This window comes from Protopterus annectens, chromosome 2.part2, assembly GCF_019279795.1.
Source record: "Protopterus annectens isolate FY-2018-M chromosome 2.part2, PAN1.0, whole genome shotgun sequence".
NCBI lineage: Eukaryota > Metazoa > Chordata > Ceratodontiformes > Protopteridae > Protopterus > Protopterus annectens.
Genome location: NC_056730.1, coordinates 32,104,472 through 32,128,647, shown reverse-complemented (window position 1 = coordinate 32,128,647; position 24,176 = coordinate 32,104,472). Strand labels below are relative to the sequence as shown.

General features: G+C 40.1%; 1 protein-coding gene across 1 annotated transcript in view; it reads right to left on the bottom strand.

Moving 5' to 3' along the window:
• The window catches only part of HOMER1 (homer scaffold protein 1), an 859,759-nt gene that overhangs the window by 65,562 nt on the left and 770,021 nt on the right, over positions 1-24,176 (bottom strand). Inside the window, exons 5-6 of the mRNA XM_044063716.1 lie at positions 2,936-3,046; positions 2,753-2,833 (exon numbers count right to left, since the gene is read on the bottom strand). Coding sequence (XP_043919651.1) covers positions 2,753-2,833; positions 2,936-3,046 — 192 coding nt within the window. The remainder of the gene's footprint in view (positions 1-2,752; positions 2,834-2,935; positions 3,047-24,176) is intronic.

The window sequence follows — 24,176 nt, the reverse complement described above, 5'->3', positions numbered from 1 at the left end:
ACGCCCGTGCCTCTAAGCTGACAGACATCTTGGGCATCTAATGAGGATACCCCTGGATGCTTCCCCAGTTTTGAAGGCAAATGATCCCCTGCAGGCAACATTTGTGGATAATCTGTACTAAAGCAACACTCATGAAGTAAAGGTCATTTCAAAGAGAGCTTTATAAGCTACAAAAAATCCTGAGGAAACATTCTCAAGCAAATATTTCTCAGCCTACCCTCTTCCACTGAACAAATGCCTTTACTGACTCAGTGGAATAAAATGTCAGACTTTCAATATGATTCAGGCAAAGAAGAAAGGTGAAAAGGCACTACCTGCTTCTCTCAAAAGAGAGACATAATATGCATCTCCAGTGCAGCAGCTGGTATCTGTTATAGAAAAGGGATCTGTAGTGTTTGGTCACACAGTGACATCAGCAGAGTGGAACAGTCTGTATGCAGAATAATGAGTAGCCCTTGGAACTCACAGGTGATCTAGCCCCAGTCTACTTAGTCACATGATCTGGTACTGTAATGCGATTGGCCAGGAGAACAGACCCGGGTTGGGACTTGGCAGGGCAACATGTCCTGTGGAGGCTCAAAAAGCCCTAAGTAGTGAACAGTGAAAAGGCACCAGAGGAGACAGGTGTCCAGAGTTCCAGCATGGTGAATCCATCTTATCCAATGGTTTCATGTTATGAGCATAGACAGGGTACCCAAGAACTTGGGTCCGGTGTCAAAAGACTTAGGCTATTTTTCTGAGATCATAGCATGAATGGCTTAAACATGTCTAAATGAGAATAACAAACCTGCTTCCAGTACACTGGCACCCCCAGAGGAGGGCATTATTAATGAGTCAGTAAGGCTGTGCTTTGGTGACAGACACAGCATTTGGTATCACTACAATACTTACCTGAAAAGTAAGAGCATTACTTACAAGGAAGTATAATTGGGCAGTTGGTCCTTCCCTTGGGGTTGCACTGCATTAGGTAACTTTATTCACTGTGTCTTTCTCTCATTAGGTATTACAGTAACACCAGTATCCAGTAGGTAGCACCATTATAGACAGAAGCAGGTGGCAGTAAAAACTAAGGACTGAGAGGTCTCAGCAGCTGATATATATTGGACCGAAAGCAGACAACCTGTTCAAATAAAAAATGGCACAAAAAAAGTGGCAACTGAACAGGGTGTGGATTGTTTAAAAAAAAAACGCTTGAATACCTGAGGACATAAATGACATTATATAAGAGGAAATGAACTTGGTCACTGTGGGAAGAACTGAAGAGGGTGAGGAGGGACTTTCCAAAACTCTGTCATCACATAGGTGGTGTTGGGGGTGTGGCTGTTTCTGTGTTAGTATGGATGAAGTAGAAATGTATTGCCACAACTTGGGAGGAAGATACTCCTACATATGAAATATTTTAAAGAAGCTCTCTGAAATAAAAATCCAGATACACATGGTTGACAGACCATGTACAATACAAACATACCAATGAAGTTCATTGTAACCCTTATTAAATAATGACAATACATGACAACAGCCACTCATACAGTCAACTCCTTCAAACACAGACCTGATGGGCAAATGCCTCAGCCCCTTTCTACGTCCTTCTATTACTGATATATTTAAAAAAGCCTCAGCACTCTGAAGATCCATAACTACTTCCATGTTCCTTGTTTATGTTAAGAAAGTTTTTTTTTCCTGGGACTGTACAGTCCAGCTCTCCAAATACCAATCCCTAAAGGAAGAAAAAAGGTAAAAAACACAATTCTGTTTGTTTGGGGGGTCCTTTTTGTGCATCCTACCTCTTTTCCCCAGGTTTTACTGCACAATGCCTGCTAATGTGATTTTCTGTGCTTCTCATGTCTTCATAACACAATACATTAAATCTGTTATGTTTTCATTTCTACTTAATACTGTAACCACCAACTGTGTCTCTGGACTACTGTACTTACCCAGATAACAAATGTAAAACAAACAAATAAATTATTTATCTGTTTTACTTAATTAACATTTGTTTACCAGGGAAGTCCGAAATGAATATCCCACTTACTGAGTGAGATTTTTCTGCCATAAATTTATCTTCAGCTCTGCTTTAGAGTGGAAACTGTATCTGCAGAGGGCCATGTGAATGCATTATTACAAACCGAAGCAATCTGTGGCATGAAGCAGTGGGTACGTTTGTGGGTACATTTATGCTGCACAGCAGTGCACGAAAAAGAACTGTAACTTGTACATTACAATGGTAATGTCTGCCATTAAAGGAAAGGGACACTTTCAAGTAGTCTCTCAAACATAAATAGCCTTAGAGTTCATTATGCAACCCAGTGGCATATTTTCTTTCACAAACTGCTCGAGGCCACTTAAATCTCACAGCATAGAAACATTAGTGATATTTCATTACAAGATGTCAAAACACAAAGAGTTGTCAAGCATCTTGCTATTAATATCTGGAATGGACTTCTTCACAAGCTAAGAAATTTGCAAACTTTTAAGCTATCATTAAAAACATTTTATATGCAAATGTCTACTGCAATAGTGCTACGTGATTAGAGTTTTTATTGATGTTTTCATCTCTTGATGTAATCTACTTGCTTTCATTGTTTTGCAGAATAATTTGCGTACTAAAGATCTTTATGCATATTTTATCTGTTGAATATATTTTACATGGAAAACTGTAGAAGGCCATATGGCTTGGTACTTCTGCCTGTTCAACAAATTTTCAAGAAATAATTGCTCAGTTTATAGGTACATACAGACAAAGGTAGCTCACCTGAAGTTTTAATGCCAAAGAGTCCCTCTGTTCCTGCAGCTCCCTGGCATGATCGATTTCCATTTTTAACCTTTCAATTTCCTTAGATGGTGAAAGAAAGTAGGAGATAAAACAGATGTTATGCTGACACACAAGACAATGCATGCACATGAAACACACCTTTGTCATGAAATTACAATTTACCTCTTCTCTTATTTTTAGTGTAGATTCTAATTCTTCTATTGTCTGGTTTAGCTCTTGTTTGTGGTTTTTGATAGCATTTGCTTGACTGCTCAGGCACTCCAGTTCAGTGACCTGCAGAGTTCAAAACAATATTAAAACACTGCATTCATTTATTTTACAATAAAAGGGCTCTACCGACTCAGCTTTAGAACTGTTTCTAAGATACACTGCTAATATACAAACTGCACCAAACAATTATGTGAGATAGGCTCTGGAACCCTTGCAAACAAAATCTAGGTCTGCTTTTAAGATAAACTTTTGAATATGGGTTATTGGTTAGGCTTCTAAAGGTCTGCAGACTGATCCTTTAGTACTTATGAAACAGCTTTATGTGAAATCCACCAGACAAAAATTCTATGAAACTTCCTGATTGCTTATAAGAGAAGCTGTTATATGTGTTATCTGCTGCACAAAAATTATATGAAGCAGGCTATGGGATATCTGCAAACAAAACAATCTAACAGTGTAAGTACTGTTTTTGAAATGTAGTGTAACTTAGTGTGAATACCACAAGGTCAACATTTGGCTTCCTCTTGTAATTCCAAGACTGGTAAGTGTAATCCATGGAATTATGAAAAAAAAAAGTCAAAACCGCAGGAGAGCAATGAATGTTGAACACTGCTGTTATCTGCTGTTCCTTTAAAGTAAATTACTGGAGGCAGACAAGCCCCCATTGCATCTCCCAAACTCATACATACCAAGTCTGCGACTGACATAACTTGGAGAAAAAGAAAAATTCTGAGAAGTGTCACTTTCAGACTTAATATATGCAAGCCCGCATTTTATGTCATTCGATCTCGTTATACCAGGGCTTGGACTAACGAGTCTCAGAATTGCAGTCAAGCGGTTATCTCAAAATTATCTGCAGTTCTTTCACTGAAATCATTCCTTATTTATTTGGTTAACTCCCTGGCAGTGTATTCACTCTGGCATGGTAAATCCCTCAATGAGTAGACCTTAGAAACAGAACTTCTCAAGGCAATTTTACAAATTAGGACATATACATACGAATAAAATGAAGAAGAAGGTCCTCACTCAATAATCTCACAACAGTATATTGCAAAAACTGCACTACCTTATACAGCACAGACAGAGCAACAACAACCCAACTGTTAGTTAATGGCATTAGTGGTAGGATTCAGGTTGTACAACTATGTCAATATACCGCATAGTTCAAGCAACAGTGGATTTCTCTGCTCTAAGACAAACATATCTCCAATCAAAAAAAAACATCAAGGCATATATACTTAGCATATTTCAACACGTGAATGCAGTAGCTAAGGTAATATAGAGAGCCAGACATATTTTTTTCATTTTATAATTCAACTCAGAATTTATACCAAACACGGGCACATTCTTTGTTATCACACACCATCAGTTTACCTAAGCTACTACCTCCGATTTGTGTCCAAAAATGCTTCTAAACAAGATTTTACCTTCAAATATCATGGTGAGCTTGTTAAATGCTCTCAAAAGAGCAGAGAAAAACTGTCAACTTTGTTAAGAGCAGGTATCAAAAAGAAAAAAAAAATTTACGTAAGGAAAAAAATGCATAGAGTCATTCACAGTGCATTCTGTGAACTTTTACCTGAGTTTTTGAACCATGCCAGTGAAGGATGATTTGGGATTATACAGTCATTTTGAAGGCACACAGGTGACAACAGACTTGATCTCAGATTTTACAGTTTTAACTGTGAAAATGCAGTAGGAGTTTTTTGTGTCAAGTATTCCAGGAAGGTCAGTATCTGAAAAGGTTGAACAAGCTAGTTGAGTTTTCAAACGTGGAGATTATTCTTTTGAACACCCGGGCTATATATATGCTAGAGACAGACACACTGTGTTCACAGTCTGGACTACAGAAAAAAATCTACATAGTAACGACCAGAAAGCTTGCTGCAAACTGCTTCTTGCAAAAGTGTTACAAACCAAGTGCACTCCAGCAAAAGTCTCAAATAAGTCTGAAATAAAGGAATTCACTGCAGACTTAACAATCACTGTGTAAAGAAAGAAAGTTAACATTTTGCATAGAGCTTCAGTAGTTAGTATGACATATTACTTCACGAAGTGCTTTTAGAAACCAATGGGTGGAAGTGTTCTTAGTAAAGCAGTCTGCCAGCTGTTTTTTTTTTTTTTAAGCTGACCATAAGATACTGTGATAACGCCTTTCTTCAATGGCATGGTTTGTAGCGTTAAGTCCCTTAAAAAAGAATAAATATCCACGACACTGATAACCTGAAGGGTGTGATATGTTGGGTTATCAGGTGTAAGTTCAGAATACAGCACAGTTAGAAAAAGTGTACTGTCAAGGCTCTCTGAAACAGTGAGAGTTTCTCCTGTGGGGGTACAGCGTATTGCTCTTCAAAATCTTTTTCATTGCGAGAAAAGAGGTTAGAATCTTCATTTTTCTCCCATCAAAGCAAACAAGTGCCCCCTTGAGTGACGCCATCAGGTGGGTTTCCATTTGAAGAACTAGTTTCAGGGTTTTACTGTTCCATGGGGGCTTGACATTTCAGAGATGCATCTGCAGAAAGTGATTCCTGAACAGTCCTGTTTGTTTTGTGCATACCCTGTACAGTGACATGTTCTACACTTGATGTCAAACAGGAAGCAGCAAAGTCGACATTTGGTTTACTTTGCATATCAGAATACAAAATTTGTCCTGTTTTTGACCTAAGTAAGTCCATATCAAATGAACTAAAGGCAGCTTCCTGGTCTACTGCTCTAGATGGTTCCATTGTGATGGAATGAAGATCTTTATAGAGCTTTCTTCCATCAGGAGTAGCACAGTCTGATCCCGATGTAACAGAACTGATCATGCTGTTCATGGCAAATTTGAAAAGTAGGGAATAACTGAAGTGGCAAAGCTTAGTGAGTTACCCCATACAAAATCATATACATCTTGCGCAAGCACTCCAGTGATGTTACTACTCCCCTCCTCAGTATAACACAGCAGATGCAACCTTTGAATTTCTTCCTCCTGACTAAATTAAGTCTTTCACTTTGTTATACTGGTAAAGCAATGCTTTTGCAAGAGAGTAAGCACACTTTTTGAGCTTCCATAATCATCCCATGCATCCTGTCTTAGAAGGACAGACACAAACTTCATGAAAGGGTTCCTTATCTTGCAAAGGTGCAAACTTAATGCTCATGGAATGAAGTTTCCACTGCTCTTTTTTTTCCACCCCTCTCAGGCAAATGACCCATTTATTCTCTAATCAGCCATGACGAGAGTTACGTCAGAGGGTCTATCAATTAGGCAACATCAGTGGTGGTTTGAGGTTTTCCTTGTTGCTGCCCTACATCCCAGTACAAGCTCAGTTTTGCAAGGGAAGAGCTATGCACTGAGGTGTCTGTGCTGGGTGTTCACTTGCTTCCAGAAGGGACACACACTGCCAGCAGGCAGCCAAATCTATGACCTCCAAAGCACAGCAGAGGGCTTCCCCAGTCTCTACTGGAGAAACTGCACCATCTCTGAGTGCCCCAGGACCTACTTAGCCCTCACCCCCACAAGAGAGCTGATTGAGCTAAGCTCTTTCATGCCTCTCCCTCCATGCCTGGCTCATCCATTTCTGAGGCTACTAATCAAACCCCAGTCTTCTGGGTTACAATCAAGGCTCTAACCCTCTGACCTACACAGCCAAACTTAATTTTCTACTGCTTCTAACAGATTACGGAAAGGAAATGACGACATTCTAGTAAGCATGTTGGTGAATCTTTTGGAAGTTCTTTTCTGAAAAGTTCCAAAAACCCCTCCAACCAGAAAACTTGATTTGGGTAATATTCTTTTTCCAGTTTTTCAACAATGGATACCCACCTAGTGGAAATGCATTTTTTTGCCAACATTATGAACTTCTTTAAAAAATGCTGTTATCTTCCCAGCTCCATATCTCATCTCGTTTTGCTGTCTCAAATGGCATAACCTCAGCCAGGAGTACATGATGCAATATATGGGAGTCAGAGGGTTGTATCTAATAATTTCCTTGTTCAAGCTGAATATTTTCCAGTTGTGACATGTCAACAGACCCTTCTGTGCTTGCAGTATCAACTAAAGTTAAAATTTCAAATTATACTAATTACTCTGTCTTCCTTTAGCTTTTCCCGTGTATCTTAAGATTTCAGCTGTAAGTTACACCCCCTTTTCTCAAGCTACAAATAGTATGGTTTGACCTTTTTTGAGAAGGAGTCTGCTGCATCATGGCACCTCTGGCTTCTTCACTCCGTTGGTACCAAAATTCATCCTTACTCACTTTGGAATTCTCCGTCTCCTCTTCCTTTCCATTTTCTAAGTTATTAGTTACCACGTCTGATATGTTTCTTAACTCAGCATTGTCATTTAGATTGATGTACTTGTCCTCTGTTTCCCTCTTGAGTTTATGAAGCCTGGAATGATGTAACCTTGCACAAATACATAACTCCATCCTCTTCAGTGATAATGCCAGCTTCTTTCCATTCTGTACAGTCAGCCCTTTTGTAACATACATTGTGCCCCAGTTCAGATATTTCCTCTGTAGTACAAAGTTGCTCATTAGTTCATAGATCATAGAGTAGAACTAGGCTAACTACCCTTGTGGGCCATTTTAAGTCTAGCCAATTACCCCATGTGAGAATCAAACCCAGCACCTTGTGTCTGTAAAGTAAATATCTTAACCATTACACCAGCCTCATTGTGTCTATAGTACCCTTTTAATTCCCTCATGTAATGAAATGCTGTAACATGTAATGCTGAAAAAAGTTCTTCTACCACAATGATACTTGTGGTCCCTTCTAGAGTAAGCAGCTTATCAGTATGAAGAGAAGACAGACTTAGGTTCTGACCAAATACAAACTGATATGGACTGTAGCCACTGCCATTTTCCATTGATTTTTTGCCATCAGACACCAACTGAATACTATTTCCTAGTCACACTCACTACTAGATTTTACTTTTCCACAACTCCATTGTTCCAAGGACTACATTCTGCCATGGCCATAGTTTCACTACTGAAGTTCTTTGCCATATCTCTAATTACATCTTTGTTGAATTATCTACTGTTGTCACTGAATAACAACTGAAGTGAACCATGCTTACGTACCCAGCAGTACAAAAACGTCATTACAGTTTTTGACAGTCTGCTTATATTTTTAATGCTTCCAGCACTGACATACGTCAGTGACAATAAGGTACCAGGAACCAAGTTCAAGTTTGTGTAAGTCCATAGCAACTGTCTGACTACATTCAGAGGCATGCCAATAATGGGCCTAGGCTTAGGTCTGCTATAGCTAGGCAAACCTCACAACTGAACAATCTGCTTCAAAATACATTCAGAGCCCTTGTTTCCTCAACTACAAAGCAGTTTCTACAGTCCAGCCACAGAAACATGCCTAAAATAAAGATGCAGTTTCTTTAAAACTGACTGTTTCTCCTCCCTATGCATGTTCTCTGAAACTGTAATGGCATTATTCTCAGAATGACTTGCCTTAAGGTCTTTGTCTAGAATGCTGAGGCAATGATGTTCAGAGCTAATTAATTCAAGAATCACTGGTTGTTTACACATCACTTCTTTATGTTCCATCCTCAGGAATACTTCTGTCCTTTTTAAAGATATCTTACTTGGCATCAATGGTATCACAACCGGAACTGCTGCCCTTTCAATATTGCTCTTAAGCTGTTCTAGTTTTACTGGTATTTTCAGTTTTTTTGTTGGAATGCAAAACTTTTCCATATACCAACTTGAAAGTCTTACTATCAGATATATCAGTTTTCAATACCTTTTCTATCGCACTTTGACCCACACTTCCATACCTCTGAACCTCTTGGCTTAAGAAATCTGGACAAAGCCTAAAATAATGGGGAGACAAATGCCCAAGATATGGACAGCATTTAAATATTGTTCTTATCAACTTAGAAAGTTGCTAGAATAATAGCATTTCTGTTACTTTGCATTTTCTGAAAGATATGAAATCTGAAGCTTTAATTCATGTAATTATTTAGTGACTTTAATCCTGAGAGATTTGTCAGAAAACCCCAATTTTTATGAGGAACAGACCAAAATATGAGGCAAAAATCTGGGCATTCTGTGAAAATCTGGACAGTTGAGTGGTATGCAATCTTCTGATATAGTTGTATAATATTTTTTTCTGCATGACTGATGTGTACTCACTGTCAATCACAACTGACCCAGAAGATTCTATTACAGAATCTCTGCAAATGAAAGTATTTCTTTGGCAAATAAAGTTATTGTGCATATTCTTTGAAATCGGTTATTTTGCTTCTCTTTATGTTTTGTAACTTGTTCACATTTTTCTGGAGAGCCTTTAGCCTAGTGGCAGTTGTTTTGACAAACATGACTTCTGGATCTCCTGACATACTTATCTAGTGGATTCATACCTGGCAAGGGCAGTTTCATTCAGCTACTTACTTCCTTACGTGTTCATTTAAACACCTTGCTTTCTTGTCAACAACTGCTACTTTCGTTTTTATTCTAAGCATATCCAAATTAAGTGAGGTCGAACACTGACCCAAGAGGACCTGTTTTAGGTTCAGCATGAAAAATTAATGAAGACAAAAAACTTGGTACTTTGTTCCTGCTATGTGAAATATGCTTTGCCCTGAGTTATGTTAATGCCCACTGCATTGCCTAATGCCTTTTCTCTGAAAATGTACTTTAGAGATGAACTTAATGAGGCAAAAGTAATCTGAATGCATGCTACTAATTCTGTCCGACTTTTACATTTAAGCAGGCAATCTCTAACAACATAAAAGCAGACACACTGCATCTGAAAATATCATATTATATTTATGTATCTAACAATATATTTGTGCAAAATTAATTATATAATCTGCCATAGAGACAGTACCTCTGGTAACACTATTAAGGTATACTTCACAAATCCAGCCTTCTTCCTGTCTTAAGTAGAATATCACTGGTTCCACCAAAATACTTGTGTGTCTCTGTGGTCAAACAAAGTACACTTACTGGTACCAATTAATTCCCCTACGTTTTCTAGTTGTATACCTACAGGACTCATTGTTCTGCACTATTTCATTTTCTATTTATCGATTCTCTAGCCTGCAGTAATGCTGAACATATGTTTATGGGTTCCCTTAGTACTATAATTTATAACTTGCAGTTTAACATAGCATGTTGTACGTTTTCATTAAAAGGGAAGATGTGCCTTGCACTATAATGCACTTACGATTAAGCTGTCTGCTTTATAAACAAGCATGCCACATGAGAAAGTAGGCCTCAAAGTTTACTGCTTTCTGCCTAACTGGAATACTAGAACCTTATCTCATGGAAAACTCGCCAGTTGTTCTGCCCTTAAATTTATTCCCCTCTTCATTGTGTCACACTTCATTTTGAAGCCAACTATTTTCTCCACCTCTATGGGCAGACTATTCAATTTTCCTATCTATTTTGTTCTGAAGAACAATCTCATTTCCACCTCTTAAGTTTCATCTCTACAGTATGACAGTCCTCTCTTTTCTTTACCCTTTCCTAATCAGAAAACACCTATCCAAGTCTTTATTTCTTTAACACAGCTAAAAGTTTCAGGTGTATCACCTTCTATTTTCCCTAAAGAATACATACATGCAGTTGTTTTGGCAAGCTTTTCCTCTACGGGTTTGTTCTCTGTTCCAGAGATAATGCCTGCATTTTGAGCGCTACCACATCCCCAAAAACAGACAGATAGACATACAGATTAAATAGATATTAAAAATAAGTAAATTCTTGTTTAAAAGTCTGTCAGGATTGCATACAAAGGATTGGGTTACCATCCTAGTGTTAAACAGTGCCTCTGCTATGCACCTTATCACCTTGCTGGCACTGTTACTTCCTTTTTATTCTACGCACAACAGTTTATTAACTTTTTTAATCAGGTAGTGGGTGGTGCAAAACTGTTACTAGCTCCACCTAAAGCACAACAGGTATAGTACAAGGTGTAAAATATAATCTACAACTTTTCAGAATTATACACAATATATAAAATCACAAATTCCTGAACCTTAACAAAAACTACATAGTTCAAAGGATAAATGCACAATTATTTTCCATTCTCTGATGAAGCATATTTTTAATTACAAAGGTATAGAGGAGGCAGCTACTCACATTTTACACCCTATAAGCTAAGTGGAAGAAAAGTGATTATAATTAGGAGGAGAGGTAATTTAAAGGGAGGAGCTGAAAATGGGAATAGAAGGGTGCATTTACAGTCAAAATCTGTATATGCAAAAGGACAACGAAGTAAGAAGAAAAAGGTGCTTTTAATCCAGGGTGCTAAATGGTTACAGTAATCTTTGCCGAAAGCACCCCACCCAGTTTTTATGTTCCAGTGTATACTATAGTGCAGTTGATGGCAATGAAGCATATCTGTTATACACATTTTTGTAAAAAGCTGCACCACAGGATATTTTCTCTTTCTGTATCATCACTCACTACATGCCTTTTCATATATTCATATAAAATGCAGTCACGCTGAGCTTTACTTTGGCTCTGATACACAACACTGTGCATACATAAACCAACCATCTGCCTCAGTGCTGTTGCTATTACCTGACTAAATAATGCTGCCTGAAGGGGAGATTTGCCCAACACTGATGCAGACAATTTTTTTTTTTAAATGAATTTCCCCTTGGCTGATAAAATATGAAAGTTACTGGGATTATACAGGTGACACAACTAGCTCTGAAAGGTGATGTTAGTCAACATGACTGAACCACCCAGAGCCAATTGTTACACTGCTAAGTGGCTAACCCTGATATGGTGTACAATCTCTGATCCACATTCTCCTCTTTAGAGATTAATGCATATCACAGCTAATGCTTAAAGTACTGAATTATACAACCCCCCCCGTATGGCACCATCTAAAGTCTGTACTGTCCACACCTCCATTTTTGGATGAGTTTGAGGAGGAAACAGTCAGTATGATTCTAACAGGTGAGAAGAATCCCAGAGACATAGGGAAAACATGCAAACTCCGTTCAGGCATTGTCTAGACATCAGGCTTGAACTTTACTCCTTGTGAGTGGGAGGCAAAGACCTTAATCATTAAGCCAACTGGTCTCTTTTAGAACTAGCTGAAAAGCTTGACCAGAAATAAAACTCTCTATTTTATTGATATCACCTTAGTTACAAACCTTAAATAAATCTCCAGTCAGACCAGTATGTCACTATCTGTTGTGGCTTACATTACTATGTGCCCTCCTGCCTTTTGCCCAAACACATCTGCAGCTCTACTAACCTCAACTATCTGAAAGTCCCTCATTCTAACTCTAGCTAAAATTGCTAAAACTACCCCATTGCCCATCACAACCTCTGAAATATCCTTTTAGGCCAATAAAATGAAGTTTGTAACTATTGAAAGGAATTCACTGCTGACTGGTCACACAATGCCAAGCCTCCTGAGAAAGGAAAAGATTGCAAGGGACCTAGACAGATGAAAATGATAAATAAACCTCTCTTATTTATTTTTATTATTTATTTAACATTTGTTGACTGGGAAAGTCCAACTAGGTTCCACAGATCCTGTTTTCAGCAGAGGCCCGGGGAGAAAAGCTCCAGAAGCATGTCTTTAGAATGTGGGAGGAAACCGGAGTACCCGGAGGAAACCCATGCGAATGCAGGGAGAACATGCAAACTCCACACAGAAGGCACCCCAGCCGAGAATCGAACCAGAGAGCCTCTTGCTGTGAGGCGACAGCATTAACCAGTGCAACACTGCGCCGCCCTCTCTGTCATCCACTCTAAGAAATCAACCAAGCAATATATTATATATATATGTGTATATCCATGCATTGGTTTACTTTTACATTGTTGAAAATCAAAATATCGATCATCCTGTTGTGCGAACTGTAAGGCCGAATTATGAATGTCGAACATCACTGGAGTTCAAAAATCAGCAAACTGAACAGCAGATTCGCTGATTTTCGAACTACAATGTTGAACACACAATGTAATGCAGGGGGGCAAGCCCCCCTGCACCCCACCATCTGGGGGGCTGCGCCCCCGACATCCCTCCTACTTTAATATACTAACTCTGAGATCGCACTACAGTGGGGGAAAGGGTCCATTTCCCGATCCCCACTATAGTGCAATCCGCACCCAAAATTCCGAATCTGCAATGAGCGAATTTCACTGTGAGTTTGCTCATTGCACATTTGAAGCATTTTTTTCCTACTTTTCAGAACTTTGAAAAAGTCCTTTCAACCTTATGGCGTTCTCCCATGTGCAGAACGCACATATAAAGGTAAACCATATATACATACACCATTTCTCACAGTATGGCAAAAGAGATCAATGGCTAGCAGTCCAAACCAGCACAAAAAATGCATACAAAAGCCCTTCTAGTTTATCATCACCCAGTTGTTACTATTAGTTGCTTCCATAACAACACAACACACACTATGTGCACACCTTCACTGACTGTGATGTATCACCACACACATACAGGCAATGATGATGAGGGAACACCCTGCCTCTTCTGCTTTGAGGTAGTTCCTATGTTACTGTCTACTTTCACTTACTCTGATGCGTCACAACACACATACAGGCAGTGATGGTGAGGGAACATCCTGTCTCCTTTGCTTTGTGGTAGTTCCTGTGTTACTGTCTACCTTCACTTACTCTGATGTATCACCACACATGCACAGGCAGTGATGGTGACGGAACACTCTGTCTGCTCTGCTTTGTGGTAGTTCTTGCGTTACTGTCTACCTTCACTTACTCTGATGTATCACCACACACATACAAGCAGTGATGGTAAGGGAACACCCTGTCTCCTCTGCTTTGTGGTAGTTCTTGTTTCCTAGAATTTGTGTTCATTAAGAGTACTGAAAGCCATTAATGCCTGGTTTACCCTTTCCGTCTCCTATTAAACCATCTATTTGCTTTCAAAATGTCCTTTGGCATAAATAAATGGGTTATAGTATATAAAGTCTTAACAGGCATTGTGTTACAAACATATCCCTATTTTCTGACTACTACTGACATTCACTGTTACACCACCTGATCTTATGTTAGTCCCAGGTACTTTGCAGATAAATGGATTCAGGTAACACCAAATCACACACACAGGATCTTAATGACTATGGGGTTGTTGTGTCTTTCGGCTTTTCCCGGTTAGGAGTCGCCACAGCGGAACTCCGGTCCGCTAATGATTGGCAGTAGATTTTTCACTAACGCCGAGGTGCCAGCTCAATGTTCAACCTTCAATGAAGGCACGCCCATTACACATGTCTTTCGAACGCCCACCCAACCGTGGGGAAGACATGCAGACTCTACACAGAAGGCACTCCCCGCACTCCAGCCGAGAATCGAACGGGAGAACCTCTTGCTGTGAGGCAACAACGCTACCACTGCACCACCACGGCAGTCACATCTTAATGACTGTGGGGCAATCCTCATTAAATAGAGTGCAAGATACCAAGTATGGTGAATGCAGACACTATGTCTTTTTCTTTTAACTTCTTGAGCTCAGCTACTCATTGGTGGCATTAAAGCCATTTAATTACGACAGATCGCACAGTTTTCAGTAATAGGCCTCAGTAGAGACTTGTAGAAAGAACTCAAGATCAATGATACCCATGAGAAATACCACGAAGGATGAGATACATCACCCTAATGTTCTCAGTATGTTCTTAACATCTTGGCCTTACACAATTTCTCGACACATATTGACACTACCATATCTAAAGTGCCCAACTTAAACTTTGCTATCATATATCACATGTTCTCTCTTCTTCGGTGTGTACAGCCATTGCCAAAAATGTCTTAATCACCAAACTTGAACATGGTTTGCCCTTGCTTTGCTTAAGCTCCAACCAAAGAAACTGCAAAAAACAGGATAGTTCCCTTTGCCCTCTTAGCAGATATTAACACATGTCACTGCATCCTACTACAAAGGTTTGATCAGTTAGTACCACATTACTCAAAAATTCAGCATCTTCTACGCACCACTACTATTCAAAGTTATTAATCTAGGCTACTTTCCCCCCTAAAAAGAATTCTCTTCACCAAAGATCAAACATACACGCAAAGGAGTAGCCAAAATGACTTTCCCACTATAGTCTGTCCTAAATTCAAAACCATAACTGGAGAAAGAGCATCCTCAAGAAATGGCCCTGCCATACAGAATCGTCTACCTACAATCAAACATTACAGCTACTCAAGGATACTTTATTCTGTTTTTTATTATTTTATTTTATTTGCAGTTTCTTTGCCAGGATAGTCCACTGGGCCACAAAGAGCCCATTTTCAATAGAGTCCTGGGGAGAAAAGCTCCAGAAAAATACAAATACACAAGTACTGCAGATTACAACATGATTCAGGGCTCCCGAGAGCACCCCAGCACTACCAGGTTATACCTCATACCATGCTTTTCGGCCCCAAAACTTGGACCGAACCACAAAAGGAGGGGGAGTATCGATATTCATCAAAGATACCCACACCTCCAGGTTGGTGGCAAAGCACGAAGCATCAGAGACTATCCATGTGCAAGTAACAGTGGGTAAAACTGCCTTCCAGTTTATAGCCTGCTACAGACCACCCTCCCAAACTCAGGAACCCCACTCGGCCTTCCTGAGAACACTGGAAAATATGAAGGTCTCTCCAAACACCATTATATTGGGCGACTTCAACTACCCAAACATAGACTGGGAGCATTACTCTAGCTCCAACACCCTAGCCCAAAGGTTCCTAGAATTTATAAACTCAAATGCTATGGAACAACTTGTTACCACTCCCACAAGAGGGGAAAACATACTGGACCTGATCATCACCAACATGGGGACTCTATGCTCCAGACCAGAAGTGTATCCCTCACTGGTAAGATCAGACCATAAACTAATCTCACTGGATATTCACATCCCGACCCCACCCCCTGCCCAGAAAACCACAGTGAAAAACTTCTCTAAAGCAAATTTTACACTCCTCAAAACTGAGGTGGAATCCTTCAAAGCCCGCGGGCCTGTGGAAAATACAGCCCAGACTGCAGAATCCTTTATAAACGCATTCTATGAACACCTTCAGGAATGCATGGATCATCGATCCCAAATAAAACCAAGACCCAATCCTCCAAAGGCAGACGTCCTGTCTGGTGGACCCCAGCCATAAACAAACTATACAATAGAAGGAGGAAGCTACTAAATGATAAAGCAAAATCCCAAAAGGGAAGGCATCACTGATCAGTATTAGCAAAAACTACGGGCACACATAAAATTGTCTAAGGCCAGCTTCGAGAGAAAAATTGCACAGGACACTAAGGATAATCACAAGGCTTTCTTTAGTTATGTTAGGAACCTGGGTAGTAATTCCCAGATATGCTCAGAATTAGTCCAAAATGACAAAAAATACACCGAACCCACAGACATTGCCAACATCCTAGCTGACAGGTTCAGCGCAAACTTCTCCCCCCCCCTCCCCACCAAAAGGGCAAATATCTATCCCAGCAGAGTGCTGCCCCCCTGACATCTCAGATACTCAGGTAAGAGCCGCCCTCTCCAAAGCAAAAAACACAGCATCAATGGGACCAGATGGTGTCCCGGGCTGCGTCACACATGAACTCAAAGAAGAGCAAAACCCAAACATAAAACTACTGTTCAATCTCAGCCTTACTACAGGATATGTGCCCAAAGAGTGGCGTACAGCAACAGTGGTCCCTCTCCATAAAGGTGGTGCCTCAACGGATCCTGGAAACTATCGCCCCATAAGCCTGACTAGCTTGGTCTGCAAAGCTATGGAAAGGATCATCATGGACCTCATAAATAAAGATATTGGGGACCTACAAACACTGGATCCTACCCAGTTCGGCTTTGTTAAGGGCAGATCCTGCCTCTTAAACCTGGTTGATTTCTTTGAAACAGTCACCAAGGCCATTGACGAGGGAAGGTGGTCCACACAGCCTACCTGGACCTCGCAAAGCCTTCGATACAATACCCACTCGGGCATTATAGATAAGCTCACCAGCTTAAATATAAACCCCTATGTCACTAGATGGATTGCAAACTGGCTCAAGGACAGAACCCACATGGTTAGAATTGCTGGAGCCATGTCAGACTCCAAACCAGTTACAAGTGGTGTCCCACAAGGCTCAGTCCTGGGACCTCTCTTGTTCGGTATATATTTCTCGGAGGTACAGGCCAACACGGAAGGACTGTGGCTGACCAAGTTTGCAGATGACTGCAAACTGGGTGCCATAATCGACTCTCCAGCCGACACAAGCATCCTCCAAAAGGGCCTCATAGAAACAGACAACTGGTGCCAGTGCCATGGCCTCAAGCTAAATGCCAAAAGTGTATAGTCATCCCCTTTGGCAAAAACAAAGTGCCCACAAATTACCACATAGGTGGAAATCCATTAAGTACAGAAGAAGTAATTAGGGACCTGGGGACCCAAGTTGATAGCAATCTCTCATTTGACAACCACGTGGCCAAAGTGGTTAGAAAAACATTTTATATAGCCCACCTAATCATGAAGGGATTCACATCTAGATCAGGTGAGGTCATCGTGCCTCTTTACTCATCCCTCATCAGGCCCATAATTGAGTACAATGCCCCTTTTGGAATGTACCTTACCAGACACCTGCAGCAACTGGAAAGACCCCAAAAGTACCTCACCAAGAGGATCAAAGGGCTCAAACAGATGCCATATGCTGCCCGGTTAAAGAAACTCCAGCTCTACTCAGTGGCATACCGCCTGTTCAGAGGCGATCTGTGCCTGACGTATAAAGCCATGTCCAACCCGGAATTAATGGACATGCTGCACCTCAGAAAATCCAAATCCCATTGAGCTACGCTACCGAGAGACTTGAACCTCAGCACTGAAATAAATAGGACATGCTGGAGGGACAGATTCATAACCCAGAGGCTCCCTTCACTCTGGAATAAAATCCCAGTCCAGGTAAGGCAGAGTCCCTCATTGACTCTCTTCAAGAGGAATCTTGATGAGTGGATGGGAGATCGTAGGTTTACCCCAGGTATCACTTCTGTGTCACTGTTAGATAGAGGCACAGTATACTAACCTCGAAAAAGGGCATAGCAAAATAAATTTAAAATGGGTGGCGAAAGCCAAACACATTCTGGCTAGGCTTATAAATGCCCTAGGGCAGATAGCCTAGTATGAACGTAAGTTGTTGTGTCTTTCGGCTTATCCCGGTTAGAGGTCCCACAGCAGAACTCCGGTCCGCTAATGTTTGGTAGTGGATTTTTACGTGCCGAGTTACCAGCCCTGACGCACAACCTTCAACGAAGGCACTCCCATTCACGCGTGCCTCCACACAGAAGACGCTCTAGCTGAGAATCGAATGCGACAACGTCTTGCTGTTAGGTGATAAGTAAAGTTAACAATTATAGAGTATGAGAATATAAGAACATAGTATAACGCAATAAACAGAAATAAAACATTTTTTTCAAGAGTAATAGTATTTGAGCTTTATGCAGAATTCTTACAGTTTAGTTAATTAGCGGTATCTACAGTTTAACTAATTAGCGGTATCTACAGTTTAATTTAGTGGTACCTACAGTTATTAGTCAATCAGCTCACTAGAGATGTGGAACTATAGGAGGCTATAATGGCATATTTAGGATCAAGAGAGTAAGAAGTGGTATAGGAAGGATTAAGTAGGATGGGGACAGGAGCATTCCCATAGTGAAGTTAGGTGAGAGTGCAGCAAGGTTTTGAATGAGGAGAGACTGCTAGTAGTGCGGATAGGAGATGGTAGAGAATTCCAGAGGCGTGCTAGAGAGAAGGACATTAGATGATTCCCAGCTGGACGTGTGGGTTTATGTAGTTTAATTAGCTTTTGGGAATTGGATCTGAGAAGTCGATCTGGTTTATACTTTTCAAAGGTAATAGCAAGGGAGAGACAGAGAGAGGGGTTGAAAATGAGTTTGTGTGCTTGGAAGAGTTGGGTATAAGTAAGGAAGTTGGTAGCTCAAGCCAGTTTAGTTGCTGAAGGGAAGTACAATGGTGGGAAGTGGCTCTGTGACCTGTAGCAAATTTTGATATCTTGTTGTAGCAAGAGGAGAGTTTTGTCTTGAGGGAGGATTGCAGGTTGGTGAGGATAGATGCACCATATAGGAAGGATGAGATATGTGTTAGCTAGTTTGAACCTGGTGGAGGGAGAGATGTAGCGATTATGATGGTAAAGCAATTTTCTTATTTTTTTTTTTTTTTATATTTACTTGTAAATGTTTTTCAAATTTTAGTTGATCGTCAATGAGCACTCCTAGTAGTTTAGTGTCGGAGATTATTTCTAGGGGATTATTATTTTGGCTAGTGATTACGAATGAATGTTTATTTAGGGAGGAGTTTTTGGAGGTGGTGAACAGCATAAGTTTAGTTTTGGTTGCATTAAGAGCTAGATGGTTGTCTAGCATCCATTGCTCAGTGGAGGAGAAGGTGCTTTGAGTTAATTTGATTAGAGTGGGGATAGAAGAGGAGGCACAGATAATGGTAGAATCGCCAGCATATTGGATAAGGCTGGTGTTAGGAGTGGCTTGGTAGAAGTCATTTATGAATATACTGAATAGTAGAGGGCCTAAAATAGAACCTTGGGGAAGACCAGTGAGAGTATTAAGGAAAGGTGAGGTGGTTTTTTTCCATCTAACTGCTTGTTGTCTATTTGTGAGGTAACTGGAGAACCAGTTGATGCAAGAATGGGATAGATTTAGTTTGGACAGTTTACTAAGAAGCAGGTTATGAGAAATGGTATCAAATACCTTACAGAGGTCGAGGAGGAAGGTGAACATGAAATGGCCATTGTCACGGGCTTTGTTAATTGTTTCAAGGAAGGAGAGGAGGGCTGTGGAGGTGCTATGACTGGATCTGAATCCGTGTTGTGTGGGAGTGAGTAGCTGGTTATTGATGAGATAGGGTAAAAGTTGTAGGTGGATATATTTTTCAAGAAGCTTAGAAATGGGGGATAAGATAGCGATAGGGCAGAAGTTAGGAATGTTGTTGTTATTGCCTTCTTTGTGGAGAGGGATAATAAAGGCTTTTTTCCTGAGCTGGGGGACCTGGCATTCTGAGACAGACTGATTAATTAGTATGCTGACAGGGAGAGCAATGGCTTCTGCTGTTACTTTTAGAAAGTAGGAGGGTATTTCATCAGGGGCATTGGAGCCAGGTTTTAATTTTAGGAGAAGTCTTTTTATGGTGGATATGGGGATGGGATTGATGGAGAAGGGGTTATTGGGAGCAGGGGATGCTAGGGGAGGAAGTGATGGGTGCAGGCAGAGGAGGAGGTCACTGAATTGTTGGTGAGGGATGATGTTAGCTTGCTCATGGACTCAAGGAAGAAAGAGTTAAATTGGGTGGCTAAGTCCGAGTCTGAGTCATCCAGGTCAGGGGAAGGGTTTTCATTTTTCCCAGGACTGGGGAGAGATGAGATTCCTTTCCACAATAGTTTGGGATTGGTGTTGTGGTTGGTTTGGAGAGTAGAGAAATAGGCTTTACGGTCTGAGGTAATAAGTTTTTTGACTTTATTGCGTAGTGTTTTATATACATTAAGGGTGGTGGTGGTTTTATTTTTGTGGCAACGTATCCAGGCTTTGTCACAGATTCGCATAGTAGCTAGGGTATATCTGGTTAACCAGGGTACAGGGTTACTTTTTATACGTTTTGTTTTTAGAGGGGCAAAGGAGTTGAACAGGTTTGTATAAGTTGAGTTAAAATAGGTGACAGCGTTATCTAAGGGAAGAGTCTCTAATGGGTTCCAGTTTGTGCTTTTTAGTGCATTTGAGAAAGTATCAGGATTCAAGTTTTTTATGCAGCGAGTGGAAGTATAGGTGTGAGTTAGTTGTATGGAAGAGGGGAGACAGCGGGCGAAAGTGGGGAAGTAGTCACCTTGGTCACTTTGAACACCTGTGTAAAGAAGCTGATTTTGCATCTATTTTCATGATGCTGGTTAAACTCCATGCACTCTGGTGCACATCATAATCACCAAAATAACAAAGATGTTGCATCACTGAAAAATTTCTAAATGACCAAATATCTACTTGTACATATTTTGTATATTTACCTATGGATCTTAGAATGTGTTGTATGTTCTGTATATTCCTGTATTTATATCACTGCAATGTATTCCTGTAATTGTACTTCATCATGACTAAAACATGTCAGTAGACCCAGTGTACTTGGTTAACAAACTGAAATAAATAAAAAATAAATAAATACATAACTGGCATTTTATGAACTTATGTGACTACCTTGGCCTAACAATCTTGCTCTACATCCTTTGTTCAACAGAACACTTAATTTGTCCCATCTTGCTTGTTAAACCAGGTAGTGATGACATGAGCAGGGGCCATTGTAGACGTCTTTAACTGCTGGGTGTGTGGCATTTTTAAGGCAGCTCTGCCCCATGGCAGCTGATGAGCTCCCTTCTGAGTTACAGTCTGCATAGTTGTGATATTTGACTAGTGTTCTACATGCTGAACCCCAGATACTGTGCTACACACTGCTTGACAGACCTATAGACCTATAGATTTGCCAACTAGCTGATCTGCCTTTACCACCTAGATTCCCTTAGGTGGTACCCATGCAGCAGGCCTTATTCCCTTCCACAGGTGGGGCAAGTGATGTTGTCAGCTCAGTCCCATCTGCCAGATGCCTCCTCTTGCACCAAACCTTGCTGGCATAATCTGAGCAGCTGGGGCCACACTCATGGCTCGACTGTTTTGTGATAGTTTAACACAATGATTTTTTAATTGGTTGGTATTTTACTGTCAAAATGTGGGCATTCCTTGATAACAGTGCCTATGATTTTACTCTTAGCTTTCTTTTTAAAGTATAAGTGTCTCTCATGTAGGTGGTATCCTCAGTATTCTTGTTGAATCCTTCCTCAATGAACTGGAGCCACCTTTCCCTGTTCGGGCAATCAGTGGTCATGGGACACCATCATCCAAGCAGCCATAATCAGTTTTGGTGTACAGGGCCTCAACCCTTCCCACAGGCAGTTATGTGTGTGTGCTTGTGGATGCAAAGTTATTGAATGCCTTTCCTCTGAGGGCATGCATGTATCCATATAAACTCCATGAGGCTACCACCTACATTGCTTATCAGGGCCAAGTGCATGCCTGGCCAGTAACTCCCATCCTTACCCACATGACTTCCCCAGTGCTTAAGTTACTAATAAAACTCAGGTTGTCTGGGTCACAGTCATGGCTTTATCACTCTGCATCATGGAGCCAGAAACTCAAACCCAAGTTTTCCATATGGGTCTCTCAGATTTTGCAGTGCTACAAAGACAAACATTTGGTAACTCAGATAAATGAACTCTCTAGTTAGAAAGAAAGTATGAAAAGCCTCACTATTTCCTTGAAATATGGCACTTATCAGCTACTTATAACACTAGATAACTGCTGACATTTTTGAGGACTTAGTCAGGGTCCTGGGAAAGGCCACATTTTAAGTCTGCAGTCATTTTAAGCAACTTCACTGGTCACCCAGATGAAAAATAAAAGGCTATGAAACATATCACTATTCCCAATACCCAAACGAAGATACCTATTACAGCTACCTGAACAAAACATCTCTGAAAGTAATGAGACAAAGTATTGCACCCCAGCATGATGATAAACAAAACTTTTCTACTACTGATTCTGTGAAAACACAATGTTAGGAATGCAGTCAAACTGGATAGGTAGCATGGAAGTCAGTCTCTTTGCCCCCCTCACCAACAAAAATAACATGGTATATCCAAAAATCTTTTCTAACTGGAAATCCTAACGCATGCACCAGATGTGTCTGCACAAAGTCTTAGTGTTGAGTTTTCACAGCTGTGCGCCATAGGCCTGGAGATTAAAATTAGCAGTCCTGGTGATAGTTATGATGCCAAACAAGCCGAGAATCCAACAACGCATATAGAAGCACACAAATATAAAGAGGAGGAAGAGGGTATTTACATGTCACATATTGTTCCACCAACACTAGCAGATGTGCAACCCATCAGTTAGAATTTAAGAATGAATAAATCAATAAATAAAACACTCCTGTAAACTGACTACTGCACTAAACCAGACAAAAATAAAATGTAAGAAAATGATATACCACCGAGGTTTAATATTAACTGTTTTTAAATGTTAATATGTGTGTATATTTATTTATTGAATGTTATTGGTTGAATAATGTCACATGTTTTGTTCAGAATGTTTAAATTCAACTTATCTTGTTTGGGTTAAATGTTCAGATGAAGCCTTGTGATAATTAATGATAAATGCACTATACATTATGAAAGCTGACTTCTTCTTTGCATTTTTTAGAATGTAAGAGTGGCTATGGAGTAGCTTTTATACTGGGAATGTTACTGGCCAGTGCTGATACAGCGTTTCATGTCAGTGATGTATAGTACTGCGGTTCACAAATTAAATGGCTTCATCAATTTCTTAAAAAGGTAATTATTTACTTTTGATCAGAATAAGTGGACTGGCCATTCTCTGACCATTTTCAGGCACAGCCCAAGACATGAAAGCAAGTACAATTGTAAAACATACATTTGGATTATTTATTCTTGCCAATTAAACATGTTTTGGTGAGGTGGAAGGAAAGTGGACTAACTGGAGAAACCATAAGTAGACATAGGAAGAACATATATAACTCTACATAAACAGTGAGGGGAAACCAGGACTGAACTCTGAACCCTGCATTTGGGAGACAGAGATCTTTCCATTAAGCTACTATTCACTAGTTGCACTGCAAGCAGTACTAAACTAATATCATTTAGAAATTTTGCTTTAGAATAACAAAAACATACAAGTTCAGAGATTAACCTTTTTCATGCCTCTAGCTATAACATACTATTACTTTGATTCTGTGTGTGTTGATTGTTGCTAACTGTATTTTCAGTGGGTTGCTGCAACCTCTGCAACCTGGACTTTGAGATCTAGTTTTACAGTGGGTGCAATATGCAACAGACATTTTGCATTTCACATGTAGTATCCACTATAAGAAAACACTTCTGGGTTGCTTGTTAGTTTTGCTTTCCTGGGAGAAATAATTACAACCACAGAGTTAGTACATCACTGAAAATTATACTATAGCATTTTCTTTTTTAAATATTTTTTATTTATTCTAACCAAATTCAAATTAATATTAGCGACAATACAATAAACGATTTTCAACAAAAAAGGCAATGGACAGTTATAAAATGTCAACTTTGTACACTAGATGCATTCATCATGTTGTGGCCAGTAAATTTGCAATATTGGTTACATGTTCCATAGTAA